Here is a 17,620-nt window from a genome sequence, read left to right as displayed (position 1 = left end):
AGCGAGACGACACAACCAGCAAGGTAACATTTCTTTGCACAACACCTGTAGCTACCATGGTCAGCTCGAGTGGGGAGACTGAAGCCTGACTTCTGCAGGGAAAGACACGCATTGACAGAGGCCTTTTGCTCCGCCTCCTGGGAGCGTCGCAAAGCAATTCCCCGCCAGGACAGCAGAGGGCGTAGCGCTGTTCTATGGTATCCTGCCACCATGCCACTCATGTATCTGGTCCACACTAGTGCATTTACTGATGTGTTTATATATATTTCAGACTTTGTAACACGACAAATCTGTCCTCCGTGCTCCTCCACCTCTGAACCCACGGCTCATTTCTGTCCACGAGCTAACAGGTTGCTCCGTATCTTCGTGCTCCTTCAGTCACGGCTGAATAAATGTTCCTATTTTGGGACTTTGCGGCGTTAGCGCGGAGCCGACGCGCCCCCTCCTTTGTGTTTTTTCCAGCGCCTGCTGCCGGTGTCTGCAGCACCGCTGTCTCAGACAAACTAAACACTCCTCTCACTCAGCGCCGAGTTCACTCAGCTATTTTCCGACATTGAAGCCCAGAAACGGAGATTCTAGCCGCTCAGTAATGTGTTCACGACTGAAAGAGAAAGTTTTCCAACTAACGTCCAGACAGAGCCGATATAACTCCAGCGAGCAGCGACACGCTCTAACCAGCACGGCTCTGTGGTTGCTGTCGTTGTGTTTCCTCCCGACACACAACAACGTGGTCAAGCTGCTCAGACATGTTCATCAGCACAAACCTATGTGAGCACCTGTTGTCATCTAATGTTGTCATTATTATGATGAAGATGAACAAAACAACAGGAGTCTCCTCCTCAGCTCAGACCAACCCCATGATGCAGGTATCTGGCTGGAACAGGTGAGCATCACAGTAAACCAGTGGAGCAAACTGAGCTTTAAATATGTTGGTTTTATGCTCTTTTTCTGCTCCAAAACATGAAAGTTAACAGGTGAGATGTTGCATTTTCATTTAAGATAAAATGATATTTTTATTTTGTTGTTGGCCCGTGAGAAAAGATTTAAAGATTTAAAAGATTTTAAAAATGCTGATTATACCACAAGTAATGAATACCACTGATGCCTTTTATTTAAACTGACTTGCTCGTGTGTAATTTGGTTATTCCACATTCAGTGTTAATGCAGAAATATGTTTGTTTCCAAATTTAAAGGTTCAAAATTGCATTTATGTTGATAAAGAAAATGTGCAAATTTGCCGTCACTTTTTCAAAAATATTAAGTTTGGCCCTCGACTCCGTCCCAGAGTTTCATTTCGGCCCCGTGTGAGTTTGAGTTTGACACTCCTGCCTCACCGCGTCTGCCACATAACACATTTGTACTTTTTGGCAGGGCAACCGCGGTGCTGTAGGTGAATTTAGAGGAAGCAGCATCCTGACCAACCACAAGCTGGAGGTCTCCACCACTTCTGATGAATATTTAAACGTCGGGGCGTGTCTTGGAGAGCCCCATTATCGAGGCATTATTAGAGTAGCCCGTCTCCACACCGATGCAGACGGAGAAAACCGGGCTCGAGAAATTCTGACATTTTGCTGTTTGTCTGATTTTTCCTTACGAGGATCTGTCTCTGTTGGCAGGCTCCGAGTTGCTGCTGTGAACGAGAACTAACCGGACTTGATGGAGACTGGTGATTCGCTTTAGTGACGCCTGAAGGGAAAAGCTGAAAGACAAAGTAGTTTGTTTTGTGAGCAGGGTATCAGATTTGTAGTGTTGAACGCAGCTTTACCTTTGCCACCACATTTAATGCCCAGTTTGATCCAATTATAAGTGTCTGTTATATGAAGCTAATCAAATAAAATTCATATTTGCAATCAGAAAACACCTGCAAAGGGTTCCTGAGCTTTTAAATAGTCTCACAGTCAAGCTGAATAAGGTAGGGTATCGCTGCAGGCCTGCAGACTCACACCTGCAGCAGCAAATCTTCCTCTGTGACAAAGGTTCTGCTGTTCTGCGATTAAATGAGTGAATTTTTTAACGCATGATTTTTTTCTGATTAACTCATCCTAATCAACAGGTCAAAGTCCCACCGAGAATAAAAAGCTGAATCCCATCTTTTCTAGCCAGTCCCTTTAAAATAACGTGATCTGATTGGAGCGTTCTCTAAATGGAGCCTTACAGGTTTTCCAGCGAGCAGAACGAAGATGCGAAGCCGCTCTTCGGTCAGGTACCGGTCCATCTGTAAGCGGTTCCAGTCAGTCAGCTGAAGGGCCAGCAGGTCTCGGCAGAACTGGGAGCCCATGGCCTGAGCCAGCAGCAGGGAAAGACGGTAGTCTCCTGTAGACAGACTGGCTGATAACTGAACTAATCTGAGTCAGCTGTCCTGAAGGTGCGGGTCCATCAGAACCAGAACCTTCAGCACGGAGCCTCAGGTTCTGTTGAACAGGTGTCTAAAGGAAAGGTTTGCTCCTCACCTTCCTTCTGAGCAAGTTGACACGCCTCACTGATGCGACCGCCTGTGAGGAAGCTGAAGATGGCGTCCGTGTTGCGACCTTTCCCTGACTGAGACACCTCCTCCTCCACCCTGTGGGAGGCCCCGTGGGACAGCCAAGAGGAGACGGCACGCCTCCTCTGCAGCTGCCGCTCATAGTCGCTGTTTGGCTCCAAATCTGTCTCCTGTTCAGAGGGGCCCAGCCGGCCCCACAGGGCCTCACACAGGGACCAGACCTGAGCCCAGTTAGCTAGGAGGGCTGAAGGGCAGCAGAAAGGGAGGTTCAGGCATGAGGACATCTGGATCCAGGTGACAAAGACTTAGAGGAGTGGATAATGACTCACACTCGCAGCCGCCATGGTGGTCCAGCAGCTCAGTGATCCACTTGGTGTACTCGTGCAGCGCCTCCACCCCAGGCCTTGGTGTCACTAGTGGACAGATGGTGCCACTTGGGATGTCCACGATGCTGTTCCTCAGACAGATCTCCAGGGGGCGCTGCACCAACTCTTGGCTCTCCTCACTTTGGTCCTCCTGTGACGAGTCCAGACACACCAGCAGCTCCAGAACCACCTTGTATGGGCTCTGAATCAGCCTGTAGGGCGCGCACGCACACACACACACACACACACACACACAATTAGCTTGTTTATGCACGGAGACACACACACACACAAACACTCAAAGAGGTTTTCTTACGGTTGGATCTTGGTGGGTTTAGGCAAGAAGCTGAAGTCCGTCCCAGTTCTGACTTCTTGGTTCTGGACCAACTTGGTCTGGGAACTGATCCGAGTACCGCTGTGGGCTAGAGTCCAGCCAGGACCCCACCCTACCCTGAAGGACCGGGAGACAAACAGGCCTGTGTCCATCATAACACCGCCCTGCAGAACAGAAGAAAAGAAACTGAGCCCGGTTCTGTAGTGGAGCTCTGCGCTCCTGATCCAGAACCAACCTTCCCATGAGTGACAGACTCCCCGAGCGGAACGGGTCCTCCAAGCCGACGAACCCCGACGGTCCTGATTGCAGGTTCGGAAGCTCGGGGGGGCAGCAGGAAAGAGGCTGGGCAAGGGCCGTGCCTCTGCAGGTGCCGAGAGGACTCAGGGGGGGCCGGAGACCCCCAAGACCAAGGTGGAGGGGGTCGGATGGACTCTGGAGAGGGAGGGAGTCCAGAGGTGAAACGAGTTTGGAGGAGACCTGAAAGGACCAAGAACAGAGTCAGGAACCAAGTGTGTGTGTGTGTGTGTGTGTGTGTGTGTAGAAATGGGCGACATGGCCTAAAATCTACATTTTGGAGCACATACATTTCAGTATAAATTACATTTTCAAAACTAATTTAAATAAATACAAAATATCTCAAATAGTTTGTAAGTTAAGGTTCATAAATGAATAAAGATGAAGACATTTAAGCTAAATGTGACGAAAACACTTGATTCTAAATTGTCTGGACTTATCCAAGATGGCGCAGCGAGAGCTGCAGCGGCTCTCGCTGCTTCACCCCTTTATTCTGTTCTTGTGTTGCTCGTTCCTTCACCCAGATGTGAAGAGCCACGCCAGAGACAGTAGGACAACGCTAATGTTAAAACAAACATACCACCTACCAGAGGTGGAAAGTAACCAATTACTTTTACTCACGTTACTGTAATTGAGTAGCTTTTTTGTATATTTATACTTAAGTTTTTAAAAGCTGTACTTTTACTTGAGTATGTTTTAAAAAAAGAATTGTAATTCGCTGCATTTTAAATGATATCTGTTACTGAGTAAAAATAAATTATAGGCTTAATAAAATAAAAGTATTACGTGTAGCAGCGTCGGAACAGACAGACTCACCTGCATGAGCGCCACGTCTAAACCGGGGGGGGGGGGTCGGTGTACACTTTAGATAATGAGGACAAACGGCCATTTTTACTGCAGTTTTGCTCAAAAACATCAGTTCAGTCCCTGTGATCAACTCGCTGTTTACCGCCTCTCTCCCTCCTCTCCTGTGGGTTGGAACCCGCACCTTCGCGCACCGGTGTGACGTCATCAGAATTCTGCTCGGTTCGGTAGCCGGACTCGGTTCCGTGTTTGAAATGTGTTTCTCTACCGCTCCGCACGGCAGCGGCAAAATAACGTTCAGCGCTCCTAACAAGCGGATTCTCAGCGCTCTGCTCATAAAACAGAAGACCTGCAGGCCTCTGTGAGTTAAAACATCCTGATACTGTTCAGGTGTAAACGTTGTGCTCCATCCCTGTGTTTGAACTCAGAAGATGCTCCTTGATGCCACAGATATGTGATGATTTAGCTTGTTTCTTTTTTTTACTCCAGAATAAGAGATTAAATTATTACTAAAGCAGTCCAGTGTAGTTAAATTATTCACAACGCGTGTGTGTGTGTGTGTGTGTGTTACACATAAAGGACTGCATGAGACAGCATGGTTTCATCAAATCCATGCATCTTATTTCTTGGCTGAAGTAATGGTTCAGGAAAATAACTCATATTTCATACATAACGGTGTCTCTGCAGTGTTTATAATATTTCATCTTATATTGGAGTCCAATATAAGTATATTGTTGTCCTTTTTCTTCAAATTACTCTAAGTGCTGGTGCTGCTGTACCCCACTGTGGTTCAATAAAGTATATTCGATTGTGAAAGATCAAATTTCTTTTAAGGTATTATTTCCAAATTCCTACATTTACAGCTTTGAAGTCCCCGCAGTAACCCTGTTCTTCCAGTGAGACTGGTGGGGCGGCGCCCCCATGGACAAGTCGCCACTGCTGACATGTCGTTTGATTTCATCCATCCAGGGTTGCGTGGGGCTGGTGCCCATCTCCAGCAATCTGTTGTTTGACTTGACAAACGTTAACGGTGGTTTTAGCATCCTCTAGTGTCGGTTTGTAGAACCAAAACAAAACCTACCTCCTCGCTGTGCGTCGTCTTTTTGACATATTAAAGTGAGTCAAACCATGGGTAGAGATTTGTTACCACCAGAGAAAAAATACCTGGAGAACGGCGTTGCCTGGAGGACCGAGGCAATGACTGGCAGCACCCCCCCCGACACAGAAACTGACACCAGGAAGGAGGAATTCCTGTTCATCTCCTTCATTAGAAAAAAGGGGAGGACGACGTTTTTCTTAACTCATTCGCTGCCAGCGTTTCTCACCATTTTTACTGTTTTTTTTTTAAGAGTCACAGAACGTTGCACGCTAGCATGATGTCGACGCCAAAACAACCAAAACAAAGCAGAGACTCACCTCTTACATCAGGAAGAAGCCGCGCGTTTCGAGCGTTATCCGTTCTTTCATAATCCGTTGTTGAATTGTGATCGGCAGACGCTTCTCCGGTTCACGCCAAACTTTTTTTACAGCAGCGGCCCAAAACGATCTCCTAACACATGGATGTTCTGCTTCCTGATCACGTGACGTGTGACGTATGCGGATGAAGATCGGCTTTAGAGCTGAGATGTTTGTTCTCACGGTGCGAGGGCTCGTCCGACGCCCACGCAGTAAAAACTTGCAAATTGGCAGTGAACGGTTGGATTTAAAATGACGACTTTAGTCGTCAATGGCAGTGAGTGAGTTAAGGAGGCGAGCGGCTCCAAGTGCCAGCATGTCGTATCAGCAGGTGAGTGGTTAAGCCAGGTGGAAGTGCGGGGACTCAGGAGTCCAGTGCAGCCACGTAGACGCCACCCTGCAGCGCTACAGGCATCAGGAGACAGAGCTACGGGTTTGGCCTGAAGTATTACATTTAAAGTAAGTTGCACTAAACTGCCACACTAATGATTAAACATGTGTAAATCACCATTACACACTCATCTATACGGGTTATCAGCAAACAACCGTTATTTTAGGTGTTACTGGCTCTCCAACTGCTGAAGTGTCTCTCCAGCTTTCATTGGTGTCTACAGGAGCGATTCATCACTAATCTAAACAAATCGGCTGTGTTCATGATCTAAAACTGGCAGGAAATGTGCCAGGTACGTTAGCTCCATTTGACTAGGTCCAGCAGGTGGCAGCCCGCCAGTCAGAAGTTGCAAACGCAGTATTCTGGTGACCACAGAGGTTGATGGCTGGGTGGCCTTTCATTAGCCGTGTGATTTTAGCACATACTGACTCAAGAATGTGATTTAAAAACATCAAAAGTGCCCCTTTAAGCTCCTGTCAAACATGCTGTAGGCGCCGCTCTGCAGCATCTAAGTCATACTTGTCAACCGGTCTCTGTAACTGTGATTGGTCAAAAGAAGGCGCTATGTCACATAAAGGCCATTTATCATTTTTACCAAAAGGATAGTTGGTGAACAAGATGGACCCTTCTTTCTCTGACCCTTATGAAAATCAACTGAAACCAGAGAGGACCCCCCCCCCCCAAAAAGAAAATACTAACTAAATCCACATGAAAGACTTTTGAAGAGCACAGATGCCCTGATATAGGTGCACGCTTGCATTAGTGTGTGTGGGTGTGTGTGTGTAATTGTGTACCAGAGGACCGACTCTGCACTCCTGGCAGGACCAAGCGAGGAGATGAAACATCAGTGGAGGCTGTTGTTGCTCCGTGATGATGGAGCTCATCAGCGTCATCTTCATCAGTAAACAGAGAAGCCTTCATGATCTGGAACCAGAAAGCTGGTCAGAACCGGGCCGTAGCGTAGGGAGGCGAGGCAATCTCGTTCAACATCAGGAGGTTTGACAGCATGACCGGAACCACGCTAGACCGGCGGTGCCCGTGTGGCCTGTGCGTGATGCGTTTCCCCTCTGGGGACGGTGGCTCTACCTGTAGCCTGTGTGGGTTGATCCCCAGCGACGAGGCGATGTGGCTGGAAGCCATGACACCATCGTGTTTGGTCGACACCTGACCTCCGACCTCTGTTGCTTCCACATCTCCAGGCAGCAGCTCGCAGCCCTCCTGCGTTCCCAGCATGCTCTCTGTCGGGAGGCTCTGTGTGATGTCGGCCATGTCGCTGTCCAGCTCTGCCAAACTGCTCATCAGGTCTTCTTTGTTGGACTGAAGACACGAACACAGAACATAAAGGAGCTCCATGACACAAAGACCGCTTTCTGAAGTTGAAACCAGCTGAAGGTCCAAATCAGAAGGTTCTGAATACCAGGACTTGCTGCTGCTGCTGCTGATGACATCACCACGAGGTGAATAAAAAAAAAAAAGTAAAATTTAAGTTGAGTGTTTCCAGAGGGTCCGTTGGGCCCCAGAACCTGATCATTGGTTTTGATTCTTCCACTGGATCATCTCCAAATAACACTAGGATCAAATATACACCACTTCCTTTAATCCTTCACAATAAAAGTCTCAGGTATTCACTGGAACCTGAGGTTGTCGCAACTTAATAAAATAATCTATGATCTGAACCGGTTCTGAAGCATAGAGATAAACTCATTTGAACATGGCATTCTGGGAAATGTAGGTCTTCATCCAAACAGAACCAAACTTTAAGGAATCTTCAGAAACTGTATTTTATTCAGTTGAACACAAACAACTTACAGAGAAACAGATCAGAGCCAAACCTCTGATAACACATCATCAGCTGATTTCACCATTAAACAAACAGTCAGCTCTACCAGGTGAGGAGGACTAAAACACCTGAGCTCATGAGAACCAAACCCAAACAGAGAAAAGAAACTTTGTTACAACGGAGACCCAGAACTGCCTCAGGCATGGGTCGAAGCCTGAGGGACGCTTGGAGCTCCAGACCCCCCCCACACACACACACACACACACACACACACATTACTCTCTACCAAAGAACAAACTAAACTTTCTTAAGGCATCAGATTTAATCGGCTTTTATTTGAGTTAAATAAAAATTAATAAATCTATAAAATCAACATTCCTGCTTTACTCATCCTCAGTGACTAAAGTTACCTGCTGCTTGCTTCTAAGATGAAGCTAAACGCCACGCACGCACGCACACACACACACACACCTACAGTCAGTGAGGAAGAGGAGGACGAGTGTGGGGAAGCGCAGGCTTCTCTACCTGAGCCTGTGGTGCCACCTGCTGCTGGGAGGGGGGCATCACCTGCTGCAGCCTGGATGCATGAGGAGACATTGTCTTCAGCTTCTTAGGCTCAGTTTTAGGAGGGACATCTTCGTCCTCATCAGAGTCCTGCAGACCGTACTTGGAGAAATGTGCCACCTGAGACAGAGAGTGGGCGGAGCCTGTGATACCTGAGGACATCTAGAGAATTGTGCTGGACCTGCAGGACTGAATCAAATCCCTCAGTGGTGTGACCCTCGAGGGTCTTAGAAACGCACCTCAAATACCCAGGATCCGGTTTCAGGGCGGTACTCCAGGAAGCGGGCTCCTTGCTTCCTGGAGGCCTTCTCCAGCCGGCCCTCGTAGTTCATGTCGGTTAAGCGTTCAGAGCTCCTGATCTGCATGCAGGTGGTCTTATCAATGGGCCAGACGCCATCCAGCGTCACCTCAGCCCGCCTGATGGAACACACATCATTAACCCTTGTTAAGAAATGTGTTATTCAATTACAATCTTATTAACCATTACTTTAAGTTGTATCATTAATATATAAGATGTAGAGCGAAGCTGCATGGCATAAGTAAAAGCCTGTTTAAGACTACTCCACGTTCCAGCATTTAAACCAGTTATTCGTTAAAGGAGCAGTCGTCTCTCTACCCTTTTACTAAAGAGGGTGCAGGGCTGTGTGTGTGTGTGCGTGTGCGTGTGTGTGTGTGTGTGTGTGTGTGTGTGTGTGTGTGTGTGTGTGTGTGTGTGTGTGTTTACTGAAACCGAACATGACTACGGTGTGGTGTTAACGCAGAGGGAAGCTAGGAGGTATGAGAGAAACAGAATGTGCCTCGTCTGATTAGCACACCAACACTGATGGTTATTTAGTAACCCTTTCATCCCGTTCTGGGACTCTGGACCTCTCTCCTCTGAGCCTGAGATGGGTGGACTCGGTGGTCTCCTTTAAACTCACCTGTTCAGGCTCTGGTGTGACCTTCATCAGCCTCTCCTTGTTCTGCTCTGCCCACCTATGCCACCTTCCCCTGGATCCACGGATTCCCCTCTTTCCTGTTCACTCTCTCTCTTTCTTTGCATTTTTTAATCACAATTGTCTATTTTTGCTTTGTTAAAAATGTTTTTCATCATTTTCTAAAATCTATTTTATATTTTGGAGTTTTTGTTTTTGTGAAGCGCCTCGTGCTTTTATCTTGAGGAGGTATAGAAAAGATCTTTTCTTTCTTTGAGCGTTTGTAGAAACTAAGCTAGATCATGCTTGTCGGTGGGGGGTGCCCCTCGGACGATTGTCTAACTGCTGTTTGGAAATCAAAGGCTGCACTCTGAAGAGTAGTCAGATCTTATAGTGAGGGTCCACCTCTGTACAACACCTCTCCTCAGGAACTAAAATCATTCTTTAATTTTTCTGACACCACGCCATCATTAAGACTTTAGCCTCAATAATTCTTGCTCAAACCAAAGTTTGTGACTTACCTGTTAAGCCCCTCCCCCTCCGGTGGCTTGCTTTTATCATCCGGGTAAACGATGACCTCCTTGCGTCTGAAATGGACGATTTCATCGAGGTTCAGACCCGTCAGGTTAATTTCTCCAGGGAAGAAGACCGAGCCGTAACCTGGAAGCACCAATCAGAAAAGAGCGGTGAGCCGTCCGTTTGAACCACGGGCTGAGATGGACACCTGCAGCCGCTACCTTTCCTTCCTACGGTGAAGTTCTCCACCACACACTGGCCGCTTTCATCCATCATGTCCGTCAGATCCTCCAGGGAGGGGATGGTGTAATAACCCACCCGCTTCAGAACCACGCCTGCAAACACAAAACGCTTTGATTCTGATGCTTCAGTTGGATGATGTCACACCTCAACAGCTCCAACAACTGGGCTGACCTGCAGGATGAGGAGACTGCTGGGACTTCTCCTGCTGCTCCTCCTCCTCCTCCTCCTCCCTCTCATCCTGCAGAGACCTCTCTCCCAGAGACGCTGACACATCCTCACTGCTCAGCTGAGGACGAAACAAGATATCTCAGACAGAACCAGCCAACTGAGAGCAGTGACCTGACCCGACCTTTGGCTGAGGTCTTCAGACTCTCCGTCATTAACTACAGACCGTATTGGGAACCTTCTGGCCAACTGATCAAATGGGACTGGGTCTCTTATAGAGACAAACGGTATCTGGGACCATAACTGGTTAAGGGTTCTGGTCAGATGCTGCTTACCTCTAGGCCATTCCTGGCCTGTTTGTGCATGTTGAGGTCGCTGATGGTGTCCTGCAGGCTGCTCTGGGTGTGGCCTTGTGGAACGGGCTTGGCAATGGGGTTGATGTAGAACTGCGAGACTTCTGGGTCGTCGTCAGCCTGACTGCTGGGAACCGGAACCTCCTGGAGCTCCTCCAGACCAGTTTGGCTGAAAAGAGAAACAATCGAGTTGAAGTTGGACTCTACAGTTTCAAACGAAGACGTAGAGTTGCTCAATTTAGGCAAGAATTGTAATCTCGATTATTTACCACGATCTCTAATTAACGTTGAGAACACAAATACTCCAAATACTGAAGCCAAAAGAGAGATACCAGCTCTCACCCTGGATCCTCATGTCAGTTCTCTTGTTCTCTTCCTTCTTCCATCTCAGGAACGTTGCTAAGCTGAGTCCCATTCTGTCCCGCTCTGAACTCGAGACCGTTCTCCACACCTTCATCTCCTCACGCTTACCCTGGTTTCACACTGCTAGCATCAGCGGAACGGAACAGCAGCGAAGCAGCTCACTCGCAAACTTCAAAGCGGCACGGCTCCCTCGCTGTGCCCGCGGGATTCTAAAATCCCTCGAGACTTCCGACACCCTCCTCATCGAGAGATCACAACCTGCGAGGAATCACACCGCTGCACTCCTCAAAAGAAACTGGTGGTAAACAAGCCGTTCAGTCGCACGTGCTGACGTAAGTTATATGCAACATTGCAACGTTGCATTTTATTTGGAAAATAACCGGGGATTTTACTCTGAAACCGTGTGTGGTTTCCTATGTGAACTGCAGAAATTGATGTGTCCCAGAAGCGGCTCGCGGAAAAAAAATAGAACCTGATCCTATCTTTAGCGGCGCGACGCACATAGACTATAATTGGATTCTATTTGAAGCGGTGCCGCTTCGCTGCCTTTCCATTCCGCTGACGCTTGCAGCGTGAAACCGGGATGAGACTACTGTAACTCTCTTTTCACGTGTCTGAGCAGAACCTCCCTGAACCGTCTACAGGTGGTTCAGAACGCCTGTGCTCGGCTTCTGACCAAGTCCTCCAAACACACCCACATCACCCCGCTTCTCCTCCAGCTTCACTGGCTGCCAGTCAACTTCAGGGTTCATTTCAAGATCCTGGTTCTGGTCTATAGGGCCTTACATGGACAAGCACCATCTTACATGGGTGATCTTCTTAGTCCCTACGCCCCCAGCAGGTCCCTGAGGTCCAGTGACCAAAGCCTACTGGTTGTGCAGCACCAGGCTAAAGGTCAAAGGTGACAGATCATCTGCTGCTGTGGCCCCCAGACCCTGGACCTCTCTCTCCCTGAGCCTGAGATCAGTGGACTCAGTGGTCTCCTTTAAACTCACCTGTTCAGGCGTTGGTGGGACCTCCATCACTTCCTTCTCCTTGTTCCACTTTTCCCAGGATACACCGATTTCCTTTTTTCCGGTTCATTTTCTCTCTTTCTTTGCATTTTTTAGTCACAATTGTCTCTTTTTGCTTATTTTGAACATGTTTCTGATAATTTCTTGAAATCTTTTATATTTTAAATGTTTTGTTTTTGTGAAGCGCCTCGTGATTTTTATCTTGAGAGGTGAGAAAAACAAACATCTGAATGATAAATAGCCTGTATCTGTACAGCGCCTTCGTAGGGTTCTGCTGGTCTCAGGGTCATTCACACACTGATGATGATGAGCTACAATGTAGCCACAGCTGCGCTGGGGTGCACCAACGGGAGCTAAACTGACAAACCCTGTCACCACCGGTCCCGCTGAATGCCACCAGCAGGTAAGGCGGGTTAAGAGTCTTGCCCAAGGACAACTGAATTCTCAGCGGGAATGGAACCTGCAACCTTCTGACTAGTGAGCACCTCTCTCTACAACCTGAGCTACTGCTGCCATATGTTGTGTTAAACTTCCACAACCTACACTCACACTGCTTTCTATGTTCTATTGTTCTTGTGTTGAGTTGGCGAAGAACAGTTCTAACGGTCAGCGAGGTAACAAACCTTTCCCGTGTTTAAAAAATGCTTAAAAACACATCATTGAAATTCAAGCATTTTCAAGGATTTCCAGCACCCATAGGAACACAGGTTTTCAGGTCTGAATTTCTATTCAATTCAATTCAAAGCTTTATTTATAAAGCGCCTACCGCGACCCTGTCAGGGAGCCCAAGGCACTTTGGCACAACAGCACTACCTAGTGGTTAAGTGGTCACCGCCAGGAGCCACAGCAAAACTAATCAGATTCTTTTGCTGCAGCCTAAAGGTGGTTTTCCAGGAGCACCACTCAGAGCAGCTCACGGTTTGGGATGTTCCCTCTACTTTCTGCCCTACTTTTAGTCCCTGCTCCATTGAGGTACCCGGCAAGGCTGAGTTGGGCCGGCATCGTGATTCTGACCGCTGATTGGCTAGGGGGTTAGGGTAAATGTAAATGGCATGGGAACACATGCTGACCAACCACGCTGTACCGAGCTGCTTTAGGCTGAGGAGTGCTCCTGGAAGACCGCCTTAAGAAAAAGAGGAGACGAAGAGTACCAACCCGAGTCCGTTGTGAGGATAAAGTGATGGCGAGGCCAGGTCCTCCCCGTCCCTGTTCAGAGGACTGCTGTACTGACTGTTGTTCAGGTTCTTCAGCACCAGCTTCTTGATGCTCTTCCTGTGAAATACAAGAACCCAGGATTAGCCACACCCACACACACACACACACACACACACACCTTCATCAGTGAGTGATGTCACTGATCAGCTCCTCAACATTCATAACATTAAATGTTTTGTTCTGTTAGAGTAAAGGACTCCATTCATCAGCCGAGGAGAGCGCTGTGTGATGTAAAATGGAGCTTATTGACCAGAAGGAGCACTTTTTCAGCACTAGGAGAAAGCACAGCAGCAGAAATGACGACGCTGTGGGGAGTTTAGAAACGGCGATTCTAAAGCAGAGTCAACATTGCTTCTTTCTCTGCTGAGGTCACTGGCTGCCTCCATAAAGGACCTGTACACCTCCAGGCCATTGAGACGTGCAGGTCAGATCACAGCTCTAATCATTGTCTCCCTGTATAATTATCATTTCATTGTGTTTAGTTCTTAAGTCTAATTTTGCTTAGCTTCTATTTTTTCTTGCATCAAGTACCGCAGTAATGTCCCAATGATGTGATTTTCTCCCATGCGGCGATAAAAACTTCTGAATCTGCTCCAACAGCAACTATTCCCATTTTGGTTTAATAACGTCCGTTTCACAACACCCAACAGGTTTGGTCCTATTCCTCATCCTGACTTCAGGAAAAAGTTGATTACTTCTAGTAACAGCTGGTGTGAATATTACTGAGGAAGGTTGTGGATTTGAGGTCACAGCCCCAGAAATGTTCAAGGGTTTAGTTACACGAGCTCACTCCAGGAACCAATCAGAGGCCAGCGTCACAGGTTGGGATGGCGATTAGAAAGTACCTGGGAACAAAGGCCCCGTTGGCCAGAGACAGCTCGTCGTCATCCAGGCCGTCGAACAGCTGGGACTTGGATCCTCCGGAGGACGAGAGCGCTTTGGGGCGGACTCTGGTAGCAGGTCGGGGCGTGAGCTTGTAGTGGGCTGGGGTGGTGAGGGCCTTCTGGGCAGTGGGATTGGTCGGTTTCAGACGCTTTCAGAAAAAGAAACAAGAGTTTAAAAACAAACATCCTGGACTTATCGGGCCGCTGCAGCACCAACATCACTGTACTGGTCCCAGATGTAGTCTGATTACAACGGTCCTCACGTACCCAGTTCTAATAACAACAGCAACACCAATAATAATAAAGGATTAGATTCATAGAGTGCTTTTCAATTAGCCACACTTTACAGCTCGGGGCTGGGCGACTCATCAATAGTTTGTACATTTCTGGAATTCAGCTAAAAGATAGAAAAGTAAGTTTTGGTCAATATCGCCCAGCCCCACTGCCAGTGATGGTAAGCTACTATGTAGCCACAGCTGCCCTGGGAAGCTCTGACAGAGGTGAGGCAGCCAAGTGCACCAGCAGCCCCTCTGACCACCACAGCACAGACTAGTTATGTTTATTTATTTATGCGGCAGACGCTTTCATCCAAAGCGACGTACAAATGTTAACCTGTAGGGCGGTTTGTGTTCTGTGGAGGAAACCGGAGTACCGGAGGAAACCCACGCATGCATGGGGAGAACACGCAACTCCACGCAGAAAGGCTGCAGACCAGTTTTGAACCTGCAACCTTCTTGCTGTAAGGCAAAAGTGATAATCACTGCACCACCTTGCAGCAGTGAAGTGTCTTGCCCAAGGACTAGGGTCGGGCATCGTTTGAATTTGAACGATTCCGATTCTGATTCCAATTCCTCATTTCGATTCCATTTCCGATCGATTACGATTCTTTCGAGACATGACATGTTTTAAACGGCCCAGCTAACCACATTTTAACTCTACGAACGACAACATCACCTTCATTTAGACATAAACATGTTTTTAAGAACAAGAGAAAAAGACTTTCAGCACGACCAGCGGGTTTGTTTCTGACCACGACCAAAGGCTGGAGGAAGCCTCTGGGATGAGTTTAATGTCTCCACCATAACCAGAGAAGTCCAGCAGGATGATCATGTCCAGGATGACTAATTGGGCCATTCCCATCTGTACCGGGTCGGCCCGGGCCGGGTAGCCCCAGTCGGCCCCAGCCTGGCCCGGTTGATTCCACACGTCCTTGCCTTAAGCCCATGTGGGCTGATTCTACCCACCAATCAGAGGCTTGCTCTAATGGAAGGTGTGAATTTGCTGTCAGCAGTGGGTGTGTTGGCCCTGGTCGGCCTGAAGCAGACCCCCTCGAGAAGAGGGCTGAGAATGAGCCTTGGTTGGCCCGGAAAAATTCCAGGCCACCCAGATATGTAAACAACCTACGCTACCCGGCCCGGGCCGACCCGGCACAGATGGGAATGGCCCATGAGAGGCTACACCTACCTGCTGCAGCAGCCGTTCAGCCAGAAGCGAAACTGAAACTTCAATGTAGCTGCGGTCAGTAACAACCTAACAGATTTAAAACTCTCAACAGACTAAATATTAAAAAAGGAAATAAATCTCACAATTGTGTGTGTGATTTATTATTATTATTAATTTATGATCCCTATCGGCTCCCAGTGGCAGGACTCAGTGTGGTCCACCACAGAGAAAGCTGCTCTGTTCAGCCTTCTGACCCCCCCCCCGCCGACACAGGGCAGGTGTGTGGCAGCAGGGGAACACTGGTGGTTAACATGGAAAACATGCAGGACAGTGTAACTTGAGGATTGGGGTTGGGAAGCACTGCTCTACCAGATTCTTCCTGGCTCTGACCGTCTGGTTTATGCACTCAGTCACACACTCCTGCGTGCCCCCGCCCCCGCCCCCACCCGGACCTTCTCTAGCCCGCTGTGACCCATGGCACTGACTCCGTGTTCGACAGTAACTGCTCTCACCTCCTCCTTCTTCTTGGGGTCTGACAGCGAGTTTTTGAAGAGTGGCGAGTCTCCATAGGGCGAGTAGGCGAGGACACTGAGCTGCTGCTGAAGGACGGCCTGCTGAGCAGCACTGGAGTTCGGGTCTGAAAGAGCTTGACAACAAATCTCATCACAACACCGTTTCTACTCCGTTCCCACGTTCAAATCCATTCTGAACAGCGCCTCACCGACGGGCTGCTGAGAAGCTCCGAACCCCAGGCTGCCGGTTCCACCGCTGAATCCAGTTGCTCCAAATGTTCCCATTGTTCCCAGTGTGGTGCCCAGTTTGTTCTGGTTGTTTCCAAAAAGACTCGGACCGGTACCGACTGTGGGACACAGATGAGTTTTAGTTTATGGATGTAGGACCGAACACTACGAGGATGAACAGAATAATTAATCCAGATCTTTTGGGTCAAAAATCTGACAGTTAACCTGTTCCAAAGCTAGTTCCCAGTCCAGTTCCCAGTCCTCCGGTGGTGGACTTGTTCCCAAACAAACCCCCAGCAGCAGGGTTTGCTACAAAACCTGAAACATTCATATCAAAGTCAGACTGGGACAAACCGGTCAGACGGGGAAACCCAGATTCACTCACCAAAAGTGGAGGTGTTGGTCCCGGTTCCCAGGGTCAGCGTGGGTTTGTTCCCAAACAGCCCGGTTCCCGTGCCAAAGGACGGAGCGCTGGTGGTGGTGGTGCCAAAGCCGGCTGTTTTATTCCCAAATAAACTCTGCTAAAAAAAAATAGTGGGAAGATCAAAGATTAGCTTCCAGTTACATCAAAGTGAGACGCTAGCCCGTTTCAGACAAAAGCAACAGAAAAAAAACATCAATAGATCTTGTTTTTAGAGGAAAGCAAACTAGTGGTTAGTACCTGTGTGCCAACATTCCCAAACCCGGAGCTGGGCTGGCCAAACAGTCCCGGGGCTGTTCCAAAACCAGTGGCAGTGCTGGTCTGGGTCGTCCCAAACAAGCTTCCCGCCTGAGGAGCCGCAGCGTTCCCGAACAGGCCCTGAGGAGACGTCAGTGTTCAGAGATCAGAGAGAACTTGGACCAACGTCTGAAGGACTTCTCAGATGACGATCAGAGGAAGTCTGAGGCGGAGATGGATTTCTGGAGAAACTCAGCCTCATCTGCACCCATCAGACTCTCTAACCCAACCCCCATGGAAATGTGGACGGCCCACCCTTCCCCATGACCTCAACATCAGCCCCATCATGTCCAAAATCCCAGCAAAGGATGAACTTCCTGGTGCTCAGCTCAGCTGTAACCCCACCCACCCAGGGACCTTCACAGCTCCAGGACCAAAAAGCAAACAGCTAAGATTACGGAGATGCCCTCTCATCCCCAACGCCTCCTGTTTGAGGCGTTTCCTTCTGGCGTGAGGTTGAGGTCCATCAGAACCAGAACATCAGGACCACTTTCGCCCTGGTATTGGACTCTTCAGGTGGACAAAGCATTGTGGTGAAAATTTGGAAACGGATAAATTTGCCCCACATATGAAACTAGGGGTAA

At 48.4% G+C, this 17,620-nt stretch overlaps 1 protein-coding gene across 4 annotated transcripts in view; it reads right to left on the bottom strand.

Annotated features, from left to right (window-relative positions):
- nup98 (nucleoporin 98 and 96 precursor) overlaps window positions 1–17,620 on the bottom strand; it is a 37,859-nt gene that overhangs the window by 9,014 nt on the left and 11,225 nt on the right. Inside the window, exons 9-28 of one of the 4 annotated variants that reach the window (XM_070555434.1) lie at window positions 16,980–17,117; window positions 16,704–16,839; window positions 16,544–16,636; window positions 16,300–16,437; window positions 16,091–16,215; window positions 14,097–14,284; window positions 13,192–13,308; window positions 10,643–10,829; window positions 10,314–10,428; window positions 10,121–10,234; window positions 9,905–10,043; window positions 8,709–8,886; window positions 8,431–8,589; window positions 7,212–7,442; window positions 6,920–7,049; window positions 3,417–3,658; window positions 3,164–3,345; window positions 2,812–3,059; window positions 2,451–2,726; window positions 2,156–2,313 (exon numbers count right to left, since the gene is read on the bottom strand). In XM_070555434.1, coding sequence (XP_070411535.1) covers window positions 2,156–2,313; window positions 2,451–2,726; window positions 2,812–3,059; window positions 3,164–3,345; window positions 3,417–3,658; window positions 6,920–7,049; window positions 7,212–7,442; window positions 8,431–8,589; window positions 8,709–8,886; window positions 9,905–10,043; window positions 10,121–10,234; window positions 10,314–10,428; window positions 10,643–10,829; window positions 13,192–13,308; window positions 14,097–14,284; window positions 16,091–16,215; window positions 16,300–16,437; window positions 16,544–16,636; window positions 16,704–16,839; window positions 16,980–17,117 — 3,294 coding nt within the window. Of the gene's footprint in view, window positions 1–2,155; window positions 2,314–2,450; window positions 2,727–2,811; window positions 3,060–3,163; window positions 3,346–3,416; window positions 3,659–6,919; window positions 7,050–7,211; window positions 7,443–8,430; window positions 8,590–8,708; window positions 8,887–9,904; window positions 10,044–10,120; window positions 10,235–10,313; window positions 10,429–10,642; window positions 10,830–13,191; window positions 13,309–14,096; window positions 14,285–16,090; window positions 16,225–16,299; window positions 16,438–16,543; window positions 16,637–16,703; window positions 16,840–16,979; window positions 17,118–17,620 lie in introns of all 4 variants that reach the window. The other 3 variants (XM_015961955.3, XM_070555435.1, XM_070555433.1) reach the window with 3 other exon arrangements.

Source organism: Nothobranchius furzeri, chromosome 10 (genome assembly GCF_043380555.1).
Source record: "Nothobranchius furzeri strain GRZ-AD chromosome 10, NfurGRZ-RIMD1, whole genome shotgun sequence".
NCBI classification, from domain to species: Eukaryota; Metazoa; Chordata; class Actinopteri; order Cyprinodontiformes; family Nothobranchiidae; genus Nothobranchius; species Nothobranchius furzeri.
This window is presented reverse-complemented; position numbering and strand designations above follow the sequence as displayed.